The sequence below is a fragment of the Rhamphochromis sp. 'chilingali' genome, assembly GCF_963969265.1.
Source record: "Rhamphochromis sp. 'chilingali' genome assembly, chromosome: 16".
NCBI lineage: Eukaryota > Metazoa > Chordata > Actinopteri > Cichliformes > Cichlidae > Rhamphochromis > Rhamphochromis sp. 'chilingali'.
In genome coordinates, this window is record NC_137943.1 from 12,831,224 (window position 1) to 12,851,387 (window position 20,164).

General features: G+C 41.1%; 1 protein-coding gene across 1 annotated transcript in view; it reads left to right on the forward strand.

The window, feature by feature from the left end:
* The window catches only part of pik3r2 (phosphoinositide-3-kinase, regulatory subunit 2 (beta)), a 28,578-nt gene that overhangs the window by 5,338 nt on the left and 3,076 nt on the right, over positions 1–20,164 (forward strand). Inside the window, exons 2-15 of the mRNA XM_080906617.1 lie at positions 2,678–3,564; positions 12,746–12,838; positions 14,292–14,366; positions 14,822–14,971; positions 16,018–16,228; positions 16,352–16,437; positions 16,537–16,643; positions 17,819–17,913; positions 18,081–18,261; positions 18,457–18,576; positions 18,744–18,886; positions 18,997–19,173; positions 19,309–19,380; positions 19,520–19,690. Of these exons, the coding sequence (XP_080762743.1) occupies positions 3,246–3,564; positions 12,746–12,838; positions 14,292–14,366; positions 14,822–14,971; positions 16,018–16,228; positions 16,352–16,437; positions 16,537–16,643; positions 17,819–17,913; positions 18,081–18,261; positions 18,457–18,576; positions 18,744–18,886; positions 18,997–19,173; positions 19,309–19,380; positions 19,520–19,690 (2,000 nt within the window). The 5' untranslated portion in view covers positions 2,678–3,245. The remainder of the gene's footprint in view (positions 1–2,677; positions 3,565–12,745; positions 12,839–14,291; positions 14,367–14,821; positions 14,972–16,017; positions 16,229–16,351; positions 16,438–16,536; positions 16,644–17,818; positions 17,914–18,080; positions 18,262–18,456; positions 18,577–18,743; positions 18,887–18,996; positions 19,174–19,308; positions 19,381–19,519; positions 19,691–20,164) is intronic.

A 20,164-nucleotide genomic window follows, 5' to 3' on the forward strand; every position in this document is an offset into this window, starting at 1 on the left:
TCATGGAGTTTTCTCCAATCACACTTAGTCTGGAGTTTTTCCATGTTTTCTTTTACATCTTTCTCCCAGGGTAGCTGCACTTGATTTAAATCATCACTTCAATAAATATTACAAACAGTCATCACAGTTGCAAAGATGAAAAAAGTCAAAGGTGCTGGAAAAGGTGGAGTTGTTTAGGTCAGATGTTTTATCACTGCCTAGATACATTTTCTAATATTAGAACATTTCCTTGATTTGCCCGGTTTCTCTGGTGACTGGGGAGCACATGGCCAGAGCAGCAGCCAATCAGAGGCTGGGATTAGCTTTCCCTCTCTCTAGCAACAGTGAGTTACTCGCTGCCTATTCATTAATTATTTTCCTGTGGTCTTCCTCAGCCGTTTGGACTCTGCTGATAGCAAACTGCTCCGTCTCTCACTCTCTTTTCTCGCTGCTTTTTGCCGCTGTCTGCTCAGACTGAACGCAGAGTCTTAAAAAAAACGAATGGGTCCACAGACACTGAGCTTTCCAGCTGCTGTGCTGAACTGTGAGCTACTACAACACTGCCAGAGTAGGACAGGAACAGAGATGACTCCTCTCTCACCTTGTGCGACTTTTTCTTCTCTGGAACTAAATACTAAAAGAGGACTGGTGAATAAGAGCGCTCTGCCTTTTCCTCTGCCTCCTTTTCTTCTTGTTTTTGCTGCTTTACTGCAGCCGGACTCGGACTATAAAGAACTAAATTATTACAGCAACTGGAAAAACGGCTTGACTTTTTCGCTGGCTGAGGATCGGGAGGGGGGGTCAGTTGGAGGCAGGACTCTGTGTGTTTGGGGGGGAGTGGAGAGCAGGTGGAGAGAAGAGGGAGGGAGTTTAGGGTTGGGGGTGGGGGTGGGGGGGTAATGGTGGTGTGAGGATTGCGGGCTGTGGTTGGGTATGCCAGTGCCACGTGTCTAGCCTGGCACCTCTTGCTTCTCGACTCGAAGGATGTTGGACCGAGAGTCTGGCTGAGCCTGTCCGGCTTCCCTCTGAACCTAAAGTGGGGTGAGTTTTGCACTGTGCAGCGTTCTGTTATCACAGTAACTCTTGAACCTTTTTTATTAAAGACAACGTCCTTATTCACAAAGCTTTGCAGTGAATGTGCGTTCGCTTTCGGAATGTCGAGGGGGGTGGAGAGGATAATCTAGACTAAGGTTCAAAAGCATGCACTTTGGCATTCACGGCTGCAAACTGGACGTTTCGGTGAATTTTTTATGCTTTTACTCAACTGTATTTAAGCGTCTGCAGTACATTATTCAAAATACTGTCCATTTATGGACATTTATGAAACGCTGGTACAGCGTCGGGCCTCGCAAACCAGGCCTGTGGTTATTGAGATTTGGACGTTTTGGAAAATTGCCCCAAATGCCTTGTTACTGCCATACCACGATGAAACTTCTATCAGTCATTGTGCCACTTTCACCTTCACTCTCCACCTGCTTCTTTTCCTCTTTGACATCACGTCCAGGGAGGTTAGTAGGACCATTGTCCTTGATTGGTCCACAGACCACAGATGTCGTACTTAATCTGGAAACCATAATCTCTCTTTCTCGCCCACCCCGTCTCATTTCCCAGCATAGTTGCAGTTTAGCATTTAGCATTTTTAAATTTCAGCCGCTCGAAACTCGGCCAAAATTGCCCATTAATTTTTCCACGATTTACTGTGGATTTTATAATCAAGTGTTTCCAACATGTACTCCCAAAAAATGTAGATTTTTAATTTTTGGTCGATTGACCGACAGATTTCATTTATTTACTTTAGTCAAACCTTTAATACTGATAATATTTAGCATTTTCAGACTGTTGTGTCGCTTTTATAGGATATATATTGCGCACTTGCGCTTGGCATTTAATTGGGCCTTGCAATCGGCTTTATCAGAGGACGTTCGTTACATTTCCATGGACTGACCTTTTTGCTATATGTGGAAGCTATGAGATAAGTGACTTCAAGGGGTGTAATATGAATGGTGATGGTTCACTGTGGTTTCTCAGTTGGCTGTCCATTCAACGTTCCCATCTGAAGCAGGCTTGGTACAGTAAATTTGACAGAAGTCAAAATATTTCTTAGGCAACACAGAGCTACCTTTTTTCTCTCTGATGGAGAGTGAACTGTTGCAGAGGGTTCTGCACGCCTTAGAAAATTCTGGTCGCCCTACAGTCGAGGTGCAGTCCTTATTTTCCTTTGCATGCCAGTTCAGCTAAAACCCCTTTTTTGCGGTTCTGTTAATCGTACGTGCTGTTGTGTGAGTTGAAGAGACGTTCATTTCACAGGAAAACTTATTGTTCCTGTGGAAACTGTGACGAGTCAGTTAAGGCTTTGAGTGTGTGAATGTAGAGTGGAGGGAATTGGAGGCTCCTGTCCAGGGACCCAGTCTGCTGTTGGTTATGACGCAGCAGCATCATCCGAGCTCTCTGTCCTAACCGAAGACTGCACAAATGCATGGAGCTGTCGCAGTTCGCCATTTTCATGCGCCGCTTTAGGCTTCGTTTCACATAGATATAAGTCGCGTTAATTATTGCCATTTATCGAATAGATTTGACCTTTAATCCTTTTTTTAAATTGTTTTTTTTAAATAGTTTTATTTACTTTAATTTTTTCGACTAAATTTTAAGTCTTTTTCCAAATTTTTTTCTTAATTTATGCACTTTTTATTTCCTACAGGTCGGTCATTATTCCTGCCCCAAACATGTGGGATATCTGAAAGAGCCAGAGAGGATTAGAGACCTTCCCACCCTGGCACTCGTCCGCCAATCGGGCCACTTGATTTAACCGCGGAGAGCCAACGACACGGGGCCTGTCACTGGGAAAACCCTTTTCCAGGCTGTTCCAGTAGCACCCAGCCAGCAGGTTTTTGCTGCTTGAAAAAGCATGTTGCCAACGATCTCCCTCTGTTCCATCATCTGGCTCAACCGGGGTATCAAGCTGAGGAAAGTGCACCAGTCCACCAACACCGGTCAGGTGTAAAGCCGCTGCCACTGCAGACACAAAAGCAGCAGAGCTCCTCGTTATTAACTTTTAAAAATGCTGCTGAGCTTCGGCTGACTTCCCCTCCTTTCATCCCCCCCGACCCTCTAAGCCACTGTACCAACACCAGACTCGAGTAACTCAGCCACAATTTTGGTTTCAGAGGTGGATTTCTGTCTAGCCTAACCCTGTTGTTACAGCGGGACTCAGGCCGATCCTAAATCCTCGAAGCGGTGGCCATTTTACTTTTTGCCTCTGTCACAAAATGGCGGTGGAAGGTTTCCAGTACCGTGCCCTCTACATGTTCACCAAGGACCAGGACGAGGACTTGGATCTGCAGCCTGGAGACCTTCTTACAGTCAGCAAGGCCTCTCTGATGTCCATGGAGAACTACCAGGAGGGCTGCGTGGAGCACCCCGAGCGTCTGGGCTGGCTCCTCGGGTACAACGAGCGCACTAAGCAGAGAGGCGACTTCCCAGGGACGTATGTTGAGTATGTGGGCCCCATCAAGATGGCACTCCCATCGAGTCAGCCAAGGTCCCAGCGACCCCTGCCTGCAGCTCCCAAACCAGAGTCAACTCAAGGTAGGGGGCACTATTTAGATCATTTTCTTTTTTTCTGCTTTTTTGTTTGTTTTTAGCAGCCAGTGGTGAGACGCTCACGGCACATCACTACTGTAAACTAAAGGTGGCCTTTAAAGTAAAAAAGATAACATAATAACAATGAGAAAAGAGTGAGATATCATTAAATTTTACTTTGTGGCATTTTTAAAATATCAGAATAATTTAACTTGCACATATGGGGATGTGAGCGACTAGTCGGGTAGGCATTTAATCATTACGTGCCAGACATGCTAGCTGACTAAATAAATTATTCTTATTTTATTAGTGTACAGCAGCCACTGTTTCAAAGATGTTACAATGCTGCTGACCTCCACCCTGACAGTTATTGCTGCATCCTGCACGCTCTCTGAATAGAAGCTGTGAACGAGTAAAGGTGGAATGACCCTAACGAGCGCTGTTCTGCTGTAGTTTGATGTAAAAACGAGTGGCTGTATGTTGGGCGCACAATTTGGCGACATTTAAAATATGATTTAATTAACGAGGAAATGATAAATGGTTTCATTAAGCTCCTATATAGAATTTTTTGGGCCTGAATTTAAATGAGTCCATTTAAAGTAGTTTTAAGTGTTTTGCTGAGGGTTTTCTGCCTCTTAGTCAGCTAGTCTCATTTTTTCTTGTTTAAATGTCTAGACAATTAGTTAGTTGGTGTTAGTTTGTTAGTTGGCCTTGAATGTGCAGAAAATATTGATGCAGAAATTTGCTAAATAATAGTTTGTTTATTTTGCTCCCTTTTACCTTTTAAGATATGTTTGGTAATTTTGAGCTGCATTTGTTTTTTGAGGTGGGGAGCTTTTTGGTCTTTGTTTGATAAGACAGCGGGGAGAAGACAGGAAAACTGGGACAAAGACCAGGGGGAGACACACAAACATGGTGCTCCTTCATTAGCCTCACAGTGTAGAGATTTCTTGATTTTTATTTTTTTGGGGGGGATTTTTTTCCTCAAGTTTTAAAAGAAAAACACAACTTCTCGCATGCCCAGCTGTTAGCAGCAGCTAGTTTGGTGTACTTGATGTTTTCATAAGGCTCTCACATTTGGCAGTGACTGCCAGTTGACCCTTTAAGCTATACTAAGTAAGCTTTACCTCTTTGTAAGCGTAGCCAACTTAAGTCTGCGTTGAATAATAAAGTGCTAATCCGTCGACTGACAAGACTCTATCAGACTCTACTGGTCTGGTATTGATTGTATCGGTCTTTGCGGCTCTTGACGCAGGAAAACTTGTCTCTGCATTGCACAAAAATGCATGCCTGTGACCCCTCCGAGTGTAATCAAGAATCACAATGGCTGGAGGGCCTGTTGATGCTGTTTTCAATTGGACGTGCCTGGGTTAAGGATACTGGCTCTTTTGACAAACTGACATTTTTATAGGTGTGTTTTTAGTTTGTACAAATGAGGAGTTATTCAACAGTAAAAGGAATACAACAGCCTTTTTTTACTCAGGGATAATGCTCTGCTCTGTCACACTCTTCACTCCCATGGCTTTTATTAAAATACTGACATTTATTAATAATGCTAAGAATCTGCTCTGAGCTGCAGCAGCTTCCAAGTCAAACATTGACTTGGCATGCACTGGTCTACCTTAGCAAGCTCAAGTTCAAGTAAAACTTTGATTTGTGACCAAAGTTCTTCCACACTCCCAAGATTTCCATCAATTTCTTCTAATTTGCACTTCATTGCTTTTGGATTCAGCTGGTTAATTTATTGCTTCCTTGTTCTCCACATAAAACCACACATTCCTCTCCTTATAATTCCTTTTTGCCTTTTTTTTTTTTTTTTTTTTTTTTTTTAAATGACAGATGTGCTAGTACCACTCTGAGCATGTAGGCTGTGAACTCTGAATTACCTCTGGTGTATCCAATTGGCTGATCATGGTGTATGGCCAAATACACGGGGGCCTCATTCAACTAGTGTCATTTTTATTTCTCATTTACCATTTTTAGTATCATAGCTGTAGCACAAATGTCTGCAGAATTATCAAATTAGCTTTTTTCATGCCGATACTTAAATAAAGGCTGAGTGAAGGACATGAATTAGGGAATAAGCAGGGGGTTTTCTCCAGCAGAAGCAGGTAAGGACATACTGTAAGTATCCCCGTGCTTTGACCGACAGTGAGACAAACCAGTTGGGCAGCTGGTGCTTGTGTCTGTGATTTGGAAAGACAGGGGCAGAAGAAGCAAGTGAAATAGGGGAAGAGAAAGGGGGGAGGTGTGGGCGAGAGGGAGGCAGGGCAGTGGCTCAAGGAGGGGTACTTTGGCTCAGCACCAAAAGTGCATTGTACATTAGAAATGGTCAAACTTTTACAAATATCATCTTCATTTCCTTGAAAGAACAGAGGCCCTAGACTTGCTGTGAATAGAGCTATTGTTGCTGTGGCACCATTTGCTATTCACAGAGATGGTAACATTACCAGTACCAGGCCTGGTGCTTAGGGGAGTTGACTACTTTACAGGCTTGAATGCAACTAAGAACAATTCAGCCTCACTAAAAGCTGTTAAACTATAATTTATTTGTGTAGAGCACAACAAGAGAGGTCATAGCTCAAGTGAAAATTATTATATGCGATACACTCACCTCTTCTCTGTAATCCCTACTTTTACAGCTGTTTACTTACTATAGTGGCTAGCTAGTCATTTTTGAGCATAATTTTAGACTCTAAAACAGGGGTGTCAAACATAAGGCCCGGGGCCAGAATCGCCACAGCAAAGACTCCAGTCCAGCTCACTGGATGTTTTTGGAAAATTTTAACAAGGGCATAAATTAATGGACTTTAAATTGTATTTTGTATTGTATTGTAGCTTTATTTCAGACATATACAGAAAAAAAACAATATATACACAAGTACACATACTTGCATTTACAAATACGAATATATATGTAAATACACACATGTATGTGCTCAGATAAAACATAAAAATAAAATAAAACAAAGTCTAAATGACATGAAATGACAATTATTAGGTCTGAAATGGAGTAGGAAGTATAACATACTTATTAATCCCTACCCCATGCTCAACATTCTATTGAATCCCACTATTTCCATCATCACTTACCCCACACAATAAACAAGGAGAACATGTATAAACATAGCTACAGTGATAGATATAATTTAGATACAATTTAGCATAGTTATATATACAATGGATCATCAACTTTATCAGTTTCATATTCTTCCAAAAGCGGTTTTCGAAACGTCTTTATAACCTGACTAATGCCTGAATATTGCTGTAGGTCCACAGTAAAACTGAAACAATTTTACTGTTCCACAGGTGGAATAAATGGTAACACAAAAGGTTTTAACCTTTGTCCGTGCTTTAAGAGTCTTCAGATTTAATTTTCCCCTCAATTCATAGTCCCCTTCTCTGTCAAAAAACATCGTATGTAAATTTCCTGGTAACATATTGTATCTGATTTGTACATAATTTTTGCAGTTTTATATTTTATAAGATCCATAAACTTCAGAATTTTTAATTTCAAGAACATGATGTTAGTATGGTCTCTAAATCCTGCTTTAGTAATCATCCTGATTGCTTTTTTCTGAATTTTACATAGTGGTTGAAGTGAAGTTTTGTATGTATTTCCCCAGATTTCCACACAGTATTCCAAATATGGCAATATAAGTGAACAGTAAAGTACCCGGAGTGATTTGGAAGGCAACAAATGTTTAACTTTACTCAGTACAGAGATGCTTCTTGACAGTTTAGCTTGTATATGCTTTATGTTTTCATAAGTTTTCCAACTTATCCTACTGATAAAGACCTTCCCCACGGTCATTCATACTACATCAAAGGAATTAAATAATAGGTAAGCAAATAATTTAGTGAAAAAACAGGAACTTGTATCTATCTAGTATAGAATGCATGTTTCCACAATGTATCCACACTAAAATAAATATGATTTTTTTTGAACGGGCAATTTCTGTGAATTAACAAAAGCTTTCTGCTTTATAAATAAAGGGCAGTCTTAGCAATTTTACACATTTATTTCTTACAAATTAATCCCAAAGATTCATGCTGTTGATGTCTTTCATTTACTACATCATCATTTGTTTATGGTGTAGAAAACCTGAGATGTGCTGTTGTAATTGCTCTACTATTTCCTGTATTATAAACGGGATTAAATATGCAGTTAGACTATGTTACAGTGACAGAAAGGAGATTTTTCACTGGTCTGACTCACTTAAGATCAAATTGGCCTGTATGTGATCCACAATATAAAATGAGTTTGGCTTCCCTGCTCTAGAAGCTTTTTATGCATTTATTTTTTAGGACTAAGTCTGTAATATGTCTCCCTTGCTCTCCTCATGTGTGTACAAAGTGGTTCATTTACACTTGTATGGTATTTTTGTGTTTGGTTTTATTCAGATATTTGGATTTAATTAATTTGAACACTGCACACAGCAGCTGGAGAGGAAATGTTTCAGCCTCATGCAAAAGCTTGTAAAATTCTCAGAACCCAAGTGTATTTTTTTTTTTTTTTAATCAGAAGTCCTCCTGTTAACCATTATTTTCATCTCCATCTGGTGAAAGAAACCAGATTACGCATTTGCATTCGAAAAATTGGGTTACCGTAGAATGTCGACAACAACTTGGCTTAAGTACATGCAAAAACTGCGTCATTGTTTTTCAGCAGTAGCGAGTGAAATGCAAAACGGAGATTTCTTGCTGGCTAAAATATGCAAACAGTTTTTCTGCTTTTTAAAGTGACAGGGTAGGCTTGGCAGATGGTGTCATATAGAGTGCAAGCATTTTGTACCCAAAAAGAAACAGGGGGACTTCGATAGACTAACTGACTCACACTCCAGATGTGCTGCTCTTTTGTTGTTGAGTTTATAGAAATTAAATGTAAACAGAGAAAAAATGAACTCATGATATTTCTCAACCTGCGACGGTAACGAGTCTGAAAAAAGTTTTTTTTTCCGCCTCTTTGCCTTCCTTCTCTCCTGTCTCTGGCCTCACTTTAACTGCCTGCTGAAGTGAACCATGGCTTGGCATTTTTGCAAACTCCTCCCTTGTTCTCCTACTCGCACCCCCACCCTTCTCTCCTCCCTCGTCCTCCTTCCATTTCTGCAGCCCTGATTCACATACTCGTCTGACAGTGTCTCTGGGCGGCTATAAACCATGTTCACGAAGCCAGTTCTCTGAAAGAAGAGGCCTCTCCTCCTCGCTTTCTCTGCGCCTTACCAGGAAAACACTTTCAAAGAACCCACACGAGAAGGGTGGGAGGGAGGTTGAGACAGTAGAAAAAGACAATGGCAAAGTTATGGAGAGGCTGGAAAGGGAGGGAGGCACGGGTCATAGGGTAAGCAAAGGCCACCCTATCCAACTGCAGATACAGAAAACCAGCTGTACTTTCTTTTCTTTGCCGATCGTTGTGGCATTCTGCAGCTAGAGAAAATGTTACTGCCGTACAGGAGAACTTATTTAGGTGCGAAATTGTGTTACTGACGATTATTTATTTTATCTTATCTCATTTTAATTTTCTTTACTTATGCTTTTAGCATGTACAGCACTTTGTGAACTCTGGTTTTATGTTAAAGTGCTTTATAAATAAAGGTGGTATGGTATGGTAAAAGCTTCAGTAAATCAAATGTTAATTTATGTATTTTGTAGCATGTATTGATTGACCTTGTTGACTAGTGAAAGCACAGGAAGATAATAAAGTCGTTCAAATTGTGGCAATGTGTTTGTAAATGACTAAAAGAAGTCACTCAAGATGCTGTGGGGAAAATAAAAAACGTGAAAGGATAAAGAAAAGCTGGCGAGCTGTGCCCACTCCACATCGATGGTGGCTGCAAATGGATTGACATAGAAAGTTAAAAAATTTGTGTGCATTTGTAGTCTATTCTGGCAGTTTTTTAAAATGTGTTAATAATGATAAATGATTTTGTATCATTGATCTGTTTAATTGTATCTTTATGAATTAACAGCCATATAATAATAAATGAGCTTACTAAAGCATTAAATATAATTTTCAGTTTTAGAAACTGTAGCAGTGTGCACTTACAATAAAATTTGACGTAACCCGACGATAGTGTCTCTTTTCTCTTAGTACTCTGTTTGAGGTAGTCTCAGAGTACAAACTTCCAGCTGCCCTTTTGCTTGCTCAGCATGCATTGTAAATATTGCACAGTCATGCTCATTTATTTGTGAAAAACCAAAATTGTGATTGAGATTGAAAATTTTAATAATTGTGCATGCCTATCTGTGCTGTTGCAGTACACCTGTAAAGGTTATAATCAGCTCGGTAACAAATCTAACTGGCGTTAGCTGATAACTTAGAATGCCATCATCCAAATATGGTAACGTCTAGCTCCAAATAAACAGTGTGATCCTAACATTGAAGCTACAATGCATCACACCCAGGATTGAGTGGTGAGAAGGTGGCTGTGTTCATCTTTTATGCTATGTTTATGTTGCACGAATCAACTCCCAGTGAGCCTACTCTTACGGGTATCACAGAAAGTGTCTTTAGTGCCATTTGTCGTTCTTCCCAGTAATGCCTGGAGGCCAGTAAAACCAGACTGAGCACTGAGAGCAGATCACCTCCATTTGTTGAGTTTTCAGGGGCTCACTACTACACGTGTAGCTTTGAAATATGTTGTGACAGGAGTGGATGGTGTGCCCAGTCATGATGCATTGCCTGTCAACATAGTTGGAGTGCAGTGAAGACATGTAGCGGTGAAACACGACCAGCAACTTACAGTGTTACCCACCATCTGTGAGCCAGACACCAACTGGCCCTGTCACCACTGCACATAATACACGCATTCATGGTATCACTTGCCATGGTTCAAAATGCGAGCAAAAATCTATCCCAAAGTTGTTGTTTTTTGTTTTTTTTCCATTTTAGCCTCAAATATTAAGTGCATTTGGAGAGCAATCAAACCTTTTTATAGGAATGGAAACACTTAAGTTAGGCTTCGATACCGACCAAAGGCCAGTGTTTATCTGGGGTTTGACATTTACTAATGTTGGGAAACTCAGACGGGCAGAGTTAGTGTTTCGATGGCTAATTGAAACCAGCAGTTTTACTTTATTGAAACCAATAAGCAAGGATGAAGCAGTTCAGCCTTTTCTACTTGTCGGTTGATAGCGATAGTAGGTGTAGTTGCAAAGTCAACAACGCTCTTCTGACCCCATGACCACAGAGCTCCAAATCTCTTCTTGCATTAAGATCAGCACAAGAACTGTGCACTGGGAACTTCGCGGTCGTGTGGGTGGCCCAGTGCTTTTGTCCATGTTGTGTTTAATGTAAATGGTTATAAAATAACATTTGTTTGTTTTTTAAATAATGAATGCTTTTCTCTTTTTTTTTCTTTTCTTTTTTTTTGTGAAGCTTATCACATATTATTGTTGCTGTTGCACTTGAAAGCCACACCCTAACTTAAGACATTAACCTGAGACCAGCATGAAGTGTGTTTTGCATGAGTGTTAGGCTAAAGCAAGGAAATTCCAGAGGTTTAATTCGACCTGGGAATTCATGCTGTACACGGAAAAATCTCAGCTTCTGACACAGAGGTCTGAGAGGGAGAGCGTAGCACAGCCAGCTACATATTACATAAGCACACTGATCGAGAAGATATCCAGCAAATATTTTGCTTCACATAGCTTTGCTTTCTCAAGCCTACTCTTGCCTGTCTTAGGCTTACCTCGGACTGAGTGAGCGAGTCAGTGCAAACATACAAATACTGGATTTGCAACACTGAGCTGACCTTCAAATTGTCAGCTTTGTGTATAGAAAGGTGGTTACATTACACACAACACTGTTTTTGGGTTTCTTCTCACTTGCACACATCGCCCGACTGCAAACCAGATAAAAAAAAAAAAAAGAGCGAGCTCGATGAGAGGGGGACAAGGCTGCAATCCAAAATGGCCAACAAGTATAAAGAAGACGAAGAGCTGTCGGTGCCTGCGAGAGAGCTGGAGACACCGCTAGGCAGAGTTTCCACGTTTAAGCCGACATGGTGGCACAGAGCGCGAAAGAAACAGCGAGGAAGGGGGAAAAAAAACAAGAAAGGAAATAGTCGAATAAAAACTTAAATTAAAGAGGCCTAAAGGGGGTTAAAACAAAAAGGAGCAAGAGAAAAAAAATCCACTAACAGGAGAGCAAATGAGAGAGAGCGAGTGAGACTAAGAGACATGGAGGAGCAGGAGAGAGAGCAAGGAATGTGCTGACGCGGCGTTTCTTGTCTGAACTCCCCAAATTAATAATCAGCAGTGGTTTAGCCGAGCCGTGCCAGGAACAGGAGCCTACTGCCAAGCCCCGGCCAGGCCAGGCCCTCCCTGCTCCCAGCCCCCCCTCCACTACCCCTCCTTAAAAAAAGAAAGAAAGAGAAGGGGGAGGAAAAAAAGAGAGACCCAGCTCACAGGCCTGTTCTGGGGCCGAATAAGAGGCGCTGCCTGCCTGTTCTAGCTGGGCCGAGCCTGGCACACTGCCACAGGGCTTTTGCTTGTTCAGGAGTTTTGATTAAATCCTTTATTGTGCTCCACTCACGCAAAGAGCTAAGGCGAAACACTGAGCAGGACAGAGTGAAGGGGAGGAGAGAGAACGAGAGCGGAGAAAAGAAAAGGGAGTAAAAAGAGGGGGAGGGAGGGAAATGGGATCTCCCTTTTTTTTTCTTTTTTTTTTTTCTCCCTCTAGCTTTCTCCTTTCCTCTTTCTCTCCAACTGAAAAGATGTTTGATTTAGTCTGTGGGGAATTGTTAAGTAGATAAAGTTTTTTTTCTTTTCTCGATGCCTCTTTTTTTTCTGGTGACCTTTTTTACTTTCACTCCTGCATGAAATCCCCTTTCTTCCTTTAGTACAGTCAGTAAATTGTTCTGCAGTTATTGTCATATCCCATCATTCAGATTTGAGGAGGACAATGTGTCCCAGCCTTTGACATTTCTGTCCATTAATTATTTATAAGAAGTGTTTTGTTTTGTTTAATAAATACTGTGCAAACAAATGCAAAATAAATAAATCCCACGGGGCTTTTGAAAATGGCTGAGCTTGTGAAATAAATATCCATTATGTTTTATTGTGTTCCTCATAAGTTTTGTACATATTATGAACATATTTCGTGCTCTGCTTCTCTAAGTGCTCGTACTTAACAGCGGGGTTTGTCAATGTAGCAGTGTGACTGAGATTTGTGCTGTTGTTTCAGCTGTTCCTGTGCCGGACCTGAGCGAGCAGTTCACACCACCAGAGACGGCTCCCCCGGCCCTCGTCGGCCTCATACAAGCCATAGAAAAGAGAGGTATATTCATACAAACCAGCCAAGATATTCATCTGTTGTCTGTCACGCTGCCTCTGCTGTCTTTTCATCTACGTGCGACTGTCTCCCTCTCGCCATCTGCTTCTTGCTTTCATGCCAGCGTTTGCACATGTGCAGACATGCAGACAGTCGCACAGAGGTACAAGTGCTCTCACAAGCTCATGCGCATTCACATTCAGTACATATAAGTTCAGTGTGGTTTAACTGAGAGCAGACCCGCTAAGAGTCCTGCGCAGTGGGTTTGATTCACACCGTGTTATTAACAAATAGAGCTCGGTGGGACTCCATTCACAGTTTTGCCTTTTTTTTTTCTCTCTCTCTTCCTTCTAACTTTCTGTGTCATTCACACCAATTCACAAACTCTTTCATGTACAGAATGTTAAAAAGTTGTGAAAAACTGCTTCACGGCTTCTTACGGCTTTTTGTTGTCCAAGACGAGGCGTTTACCCTCATGCAAGACAAAGAAAAGCTAAATTGTGACGGCGGAGATGCAGGAACAAATCAGAGAGTTTGTCTGTGAATTGAGTTACATAGTGTTGGATAATGAGACAGCTGCATTTAATTTACTCAACATTTATGTGTATGCTTGGAAAAAAATCCAGTATATCAAGTATACCGAAATACATAATATACAATTTTATACAGAAATACTGGGATGCATGCACTCTTATAAGTGGGCTTGTTCTGTTTTTAAAAAGTATCAGAGTATAGAGCAGAGTATATTTTATACCTAGTCTAATATGTTTACAATATGAATATATCCTTTGCGAGTTATTATCACTAACAAAAAATATGAATTCAAAATTTTTTTCATCATCAGAGCAAGAAAAACACAAAATCCTGGGGGAGAGCTAGAGTTTCTACTCGCAGGGAACTACAATAAGCTGTTTGTCCAAAAATAAATTTTATTTTGGCAAAAATGAGTTGAACTGAAATGTGATGATTAGTGCTGAGAGTGAAATAGATGAGATGACCACAGTTTGGAAAGAAAAAAAGTCTCTGAATCCCCAAAATTAAAAAGCAATGGATAACTTGAAAATTCAAGTCCACCACTGCAAACGTGTGAGTCCTTCTTCGGTCTTTAAGATGTTGCTTTTGAACTTTGTGGGCTGGTCACATTCTCTCTGTTGTTGGATACAGTACTGAACTGTCACGTATTTACAGACATTCAGCTAGTAATGACACACATTCTTATTTTTAATTATTGTTCTTGTTGTTGTTACTTCTAGATTTCATAGTTACATTGCGCTGCCTTTGCCTTCTTTTTCCATTTCCAGCTTGTTGCACTGCGTTAAATTATCTAGTGCAAGTCCACAGCCATAGAGTCAGAAAACAATCTGTCACTACTTCTCTGTTTTCCATCTAAATGTGTCCTCTTTGCTTCTTCGTTCCTTCTGAACACATTTACTAAAATTGCTCTTTCTGTCTGTCTCAGGTCTGGATTGCAAGACGTTGTACAGGACACCTAGCTCCTCAGGTTCAGATAGTCCGGTGTACAGCCTGTGCTCTGGTGAGTTACATTTGTCATTTATCTGTTTTAGACGTTATTTGATCCTTTTCTTTAACAGAACTTGGGTATATTTGGGATGGTTTCTCAGCCTGCATGCTCTTCAGCAGGTCCAATTCAGTGATTTAAATAAGAAAATCCACTCCAGAAAATAACTGAAACAACACAAGTCAGTACAAAATAAAAATAAAAGCTAATTGGAAAATAACTTTTTTCCTCAAAAAAAAAATCATTTTTTGGTCTCCAGAAGATACAGTTGGTGTTAGGCTTCGGGGTTAGTTTCATAGCTTTGAAGTGGGGAAAAACACCAAACACTGACATGATATGTTCGCTCTTGTGTACTTTCCTTGATTAAACTGCCTTTTTATTCCTTAAACTTCTCCCTGACACTTGTTTGAGTTTTTTATTCTAACAAACTGCACCTTTTTGGTCTTTTGCTTTATGTATTGATCATCCAGAGAGTGACGTGGTTCAGAGGGATCTAGGTTTCCTGTCTGAGAGCGTCCTGCAGTACCTGAGAGACCTTCCATCACCTGTCATCCCTGCCTGTGTCTACCCTCACCTACAAACTGCTCTCATGCAGCAGCATGTCCTACAGCAGTCAGCAGGTACATCAGATCACAGATTGAAAATCTTAAAGTTGCTGCTTGTATTGACTGAGCATTTAGTTTTTCCAACAGGGACAGTGTGTCATCTTTTGTGCATTTTCTTCTCTTTTTACAATAATGTTAACAGTACAAATTAAATATTCTGCAGCTGCCTGCTCAGGGCAGTTAAGTTTATGCAGGTGCAGTTTGAAAAGCAACCCTAGGACCCGTTTGAAACAGTCACTGGTGTCTGCGTGATGAATTAGGCTTTTCAAGAGAAAGTCAAGTTTGCACAAGTTGACGTTCAAACGTTGACAGCATGACTTACAATGAGTGTTGCCTTAAGCTTGAAAAAATGAATCTAAAATCCCGGAGTATTCACCGGAAAATCTGCAGCACACACAGTTTGTACTTAATGGGCTTAAACGTGAACAAAAGAGCTGCATTCAGGACCTCATTGTGCCAAATCTTTTTCAATTTCAGCAAAAGAACATAATTAATAAAAGGTGAAACCATCTCACACTGGGGTATATTCTTGTTTGTTTTATTGAAATGGGCTCACATATAACTATAGGAAAAACATACGCAGAATGACTGATTAAGATGGAGATTTTATGGGGTGTGGACAAAATGGCAGTACAGTGTTATAGAACAGCACAGGCACAAATGAGCTGCTGCCGCCGTTGTTTTTGTGGACAGAAAGGCACCTTTCAGTGCTTCAGTGACTATAATTTAAGCGAAAAAATTGCACAAGGACTAAACTCAGCCTTGTGCACTGCTGTTTGAGTTCACTCTGATGTCAGCATTGAGAGAATGGAAGCAGGAGGGCAAGCTCCCTGCGGCATGTTAGATATGCTTCAGCTGATTCTCCTCCACACAAAGGACTCTCTGATTTCATTTTTGATATATATGTTTGTCCTGTTTTCAGCGACATGAACTAATCACATGCGTTTTAACTACCAAATACAATCAAATGCACTCCTTATATTCTCCTTTTTCAGCCAGCTGTAATAAAGATGCACAACTGAAGCCTAAACAGTTATTCACAACGTTTATGCCTCTCTCAGATGGTGCGGTAGCTGGAAGCCACAACAGAGAAGTCAGCCTGGTGCTTGAGAACTCGACCACCGTCCCTCTCCATCACCGTCTCACCCTGCAGTATCTCCTCACACACCTGGCTAAGGTCACTCAGGCACAGGCCAGCAATGGCCTGGATACAAACACGCTGGGAAAGATCTTTGGCCCCCTGCTTATCTGGACCGGCCCCTCCACTGCTTGGTAAGTAGGGTTTTTTTTTACTTTCATGAAACAAATGTGTAACAAATATGTAAAGGTGAAATGATGATAAAGAGTTAGCAAATCTAAATCTACATGTTGGAAATGTGAACTGTTGAATGGCAGGTTTCCAATGGATGATGAGTTCCCCACCTTGGTGGTGGAGAAATTGCTGATAGAGAGAACTACAGGTCAAGACCTCACTCCTCCAGGTAAGTTATGTTGTTTTAACACTGCTTGGATCCATTCCTTTATTATAAAATACTGCTGAAGGAGGTGTGGGTTTCTGATGCGTTTGTGTCTGTTTGCAGTTCTCCCAGCGAAGCCTGTGAAGTCAAAAATGACACCATCAGCCATGACAGACACGAGCAGCCTGCTGAATGATGCAGAGTGGTACTGGGGCGAAATATCCAGGCAAGTTTTGGGCTCGTAATATTGATTTTGTTTGATGTATTGTTTAAAGAAATGTCTGATTAAATGGACACTTGTGACAGATCCATAAAGATTTCTATGTTATTGAAAATACTTAAAATTAGTGAAATCATGTTAGTATTTTGCTCTTAAATGAGATCCAATGCCTCTTTTTCTTAAAGAGCAACACACCTTTAATGTTTCAAATGTTTTACTTACTTTTTGTGCTAAGTTTTTAGATGCAAGTTAATTTGTGTTTGGTCTATTATTTCTTTGTTGTAATGATGCTTCTTGGCAATAAATATTACACCATTGGAAACTTGTTTATTTTCTTAAATGGTGCCACGTTCATAATGAAAATACATTTGTGGGTCAAGCAGCAGAGCAGCATGTGGCAGACTTGCTAAATCTTCTCTGCCAATGGCAAACGGCTTATTCTGCTACTGACTCTTGTTTGAGGTTGTCTAGAAGAAAGCGCTGAAGAAACATATTGGTAATTTAAGAATTTATTGATTTAACAAACGGGGTGCTCAGTATCATGTGGAAGACCCATACACAGCCACAGCTGCCTGGCACCCCTTCCTCTTGCTGCTCACCAGCTTGGTCACACACTGCTGCAGAATGACGTCGCACAGCAGTCGTGGCTTTGTGTAATTCTCATTGTTACAACAAAGAAATAGTCGCCCATAGACAAATTAAATTTTTGTGCTCAGTTTATATACAGTCTGCAGCAGCTCCTATAAGCTTATGGTGAAAAGTATCATTTCAGCTGCCGATGTGTCTGCTGATCATCTTTCATTTCAGTAACTAAGCATCCATCTTTTTTCCTAACCTTATGTTCTTTGTGACTTAGTGTGATATTCTTAGCCTGGGGGAGAACATTTAACAAAAAAGCCAGACTCTCCTTCCACAAGCTTCTTCCAGACTTTGTCATACCTTTTCATTTCTTTGCAGTAGTTGCTTAAGCCTGTACTTTTGATGACGGCAGTATTTAAAGTATCTGTTTTGCAGTGTTAACTTTAAAAACTAGAGTCAATCAAAATCCTGAAAAAAGTGGGACATCTGATCAGCCAAGAAAATAATGACCACTGGGGGGTGCTGCAACACACAAAACCAAGTTCCTGCTTGGCCTCCTCGTTGCTTCTTGCAGCTATCTAAATATGCTGCTATATTTGCAGAGAGGAGGTGAATGAGAAAATGCGAGACACTCCAGACGGCACCTTTCTGGTCCGAGATGCTTCAAGTAAATTGGAGGGCGAGTACACTCTTACACTCAGGTGAAGTAACAGCTGTTCTTCAATACTCACTTCAGATTTAGTATAGCCATAGGAAAATGATATATAGTAGAAACAAACCAGGCCTTTGCTACTTGACGGACAACATGTATTACAGTACATCGTCTTATTTACTACCATGTTCTTTTGGCTCCTGTCTCCGTCTGCAGGAAGGGGGGGAACAACAAGCTTATAAAGATTTATCACAGAGACGCGCGGTATGGTTTCTCAGAGCCTCTGACCTTCCTGTCTGTAGTGGAGCTCATCAATCACTACCGCCACGAGTCACTGGCCCAGTACAACGGCAAGTTGGACACAAAGCTTCTGTATCCCATCTCCAAATACCAGCAGGTGGGTGAAGCTGCACATTACATTAAAATAAATCAGCTGTCATCACAAGATGTGAATCATCCAGCTCATAATTTTCCCTCATTCCATTTACAAATCGAGAATGATATTCATTAATAACACGCGAATGTAGTCGGCCTGAATCTTCAGTAAGTGGTGATCTTGCTGTCGTCTGTTTTTCATGTGGTAAAAAATCAGCTGGTGAAGGAGAACAGCATAGAGGAGGTGGGAGAGCAACTGAAGATCTATCATGAGCAGTACCAGGAGAAGAGTCGCGAGTACGACTCTCTGTACGAGGAGTACACACATACCTCGCAGGTTTGAATAGCACACATGCTGACAACCACAAACAAGAGATGTATTTCAGAGTATTATAAATCCTAAACTAGCATAGTGCGTAGTGTTTGTTGATGTGATCCGTAACAATATGCAGTTTATCCTGAAGATAAAATGGAGCTGGATTGAAACGTCTCTCTCTGTCTCAGGAGCTGCAGATGAAACGCACAGCCATTGAAGCCTTCAACGAGACCATCAAGATCTTTGAAGAGCAGTTTGAGACTCAGGAGCGGTACAGCAAAGAGTCTTTGGAGAGATTCCAGCGTGAGGGCAACGAAAAGGAAATACAGAAGTACGTTTGTATGCATAATTCTGTTTTTAGCACAGATGCAAACAAAGCTGCTATATTTAAACAACATTTTGGTGAGTTGAAGGTATAATGTTCGAATTCTTGCAAATTAGAATCCAGAGCAACTCGGAGCGTTTGCAGTCTCGTGTGAAGGAGATCCACGACAGCAAGTGTAAGCTGGAGCAGGACCTGAGAGAGCAGGTGTCTGATAACAGAGAGATTGACAAGAAGATGAACAGCCTCAAGCCAGATCTCATGCAGCTTCGCAAGATCAGGGACCAGTACTTAATGTAAGTAAACTTTTATCCATGCATGAAATTGAACTTTACACATTCATATATTTATTCTGTTTACAGTCGTGAGAACCTTAAATGTCGTGCACAGGAAGTAACCAGCATTAATTCTGTTGTCCTCTGGTTTTTCAGATGGTTGACGCAGAAGGGGACGAGGCAGAAGAAGATCAATGAATGGCTGGGTATAAAGAACGATGCTGATGAGTAAGTGACTGCTCCGCAGCTTGTGCTGTCATGAGTGAAGGCAGCTGCACCTCTGACAGTAATGAAGGCAGTAGTTAAGCTCATTGTTCTGTCTGGAGTTTCTTTCCTGCTTGATAGTTTTTGTTCATTGCATCTTCAGCTCTTTCTCACTGGAAGAAGATGAGGGCTCACCCCACCATGACGAGTGTACCTGGTACGTGGGCGACATCAAGCGCACCCAGGCTGAGGAAATGCTGAGAGGCAAATGCGATGGAACCTTTCTCATCCGTGAGAGCCAGTCACAGAAGGGCTCTTACGCCTGCTCCGTAGTGTAAGTTTGTGTTTAACCCTGTGAGGTCTAAAGGCTTTTTCACACCTGTGGTTTGTTTATGCTGGTCCGAATCATTCAAGCTTGTAAACTTGTAGCTTTTCCCCGTGATTTGGTTTGTTTTCACACAGAGAAGAATACAAGTGAACCAAAATGCGTCACTACCAACTACATGCGAATGTTCAGTCTGCTCATTTTTTAAGCTCAAACCTGCATCCTACACCTGGTATAGTTCGATAGAGGTCAGATCACATTCACACCATAAACAAAGCGCACTGGAGTTCATTTGAAACCAAAATCACCTCCTCCGAAGGGTCTCAGTGTTGTTTTGATTCTCCCCCGAGTGCTTTTACTGTGATCTTATCTGCACAAACGAGCAGCACAGTGAGGGAAAATGAACCAGTTCGATTTAAATGGACTAAACAGCACAGGTGTGAAAACATGCAGTTAAAACATTTTTATTTATAATTGAAAATG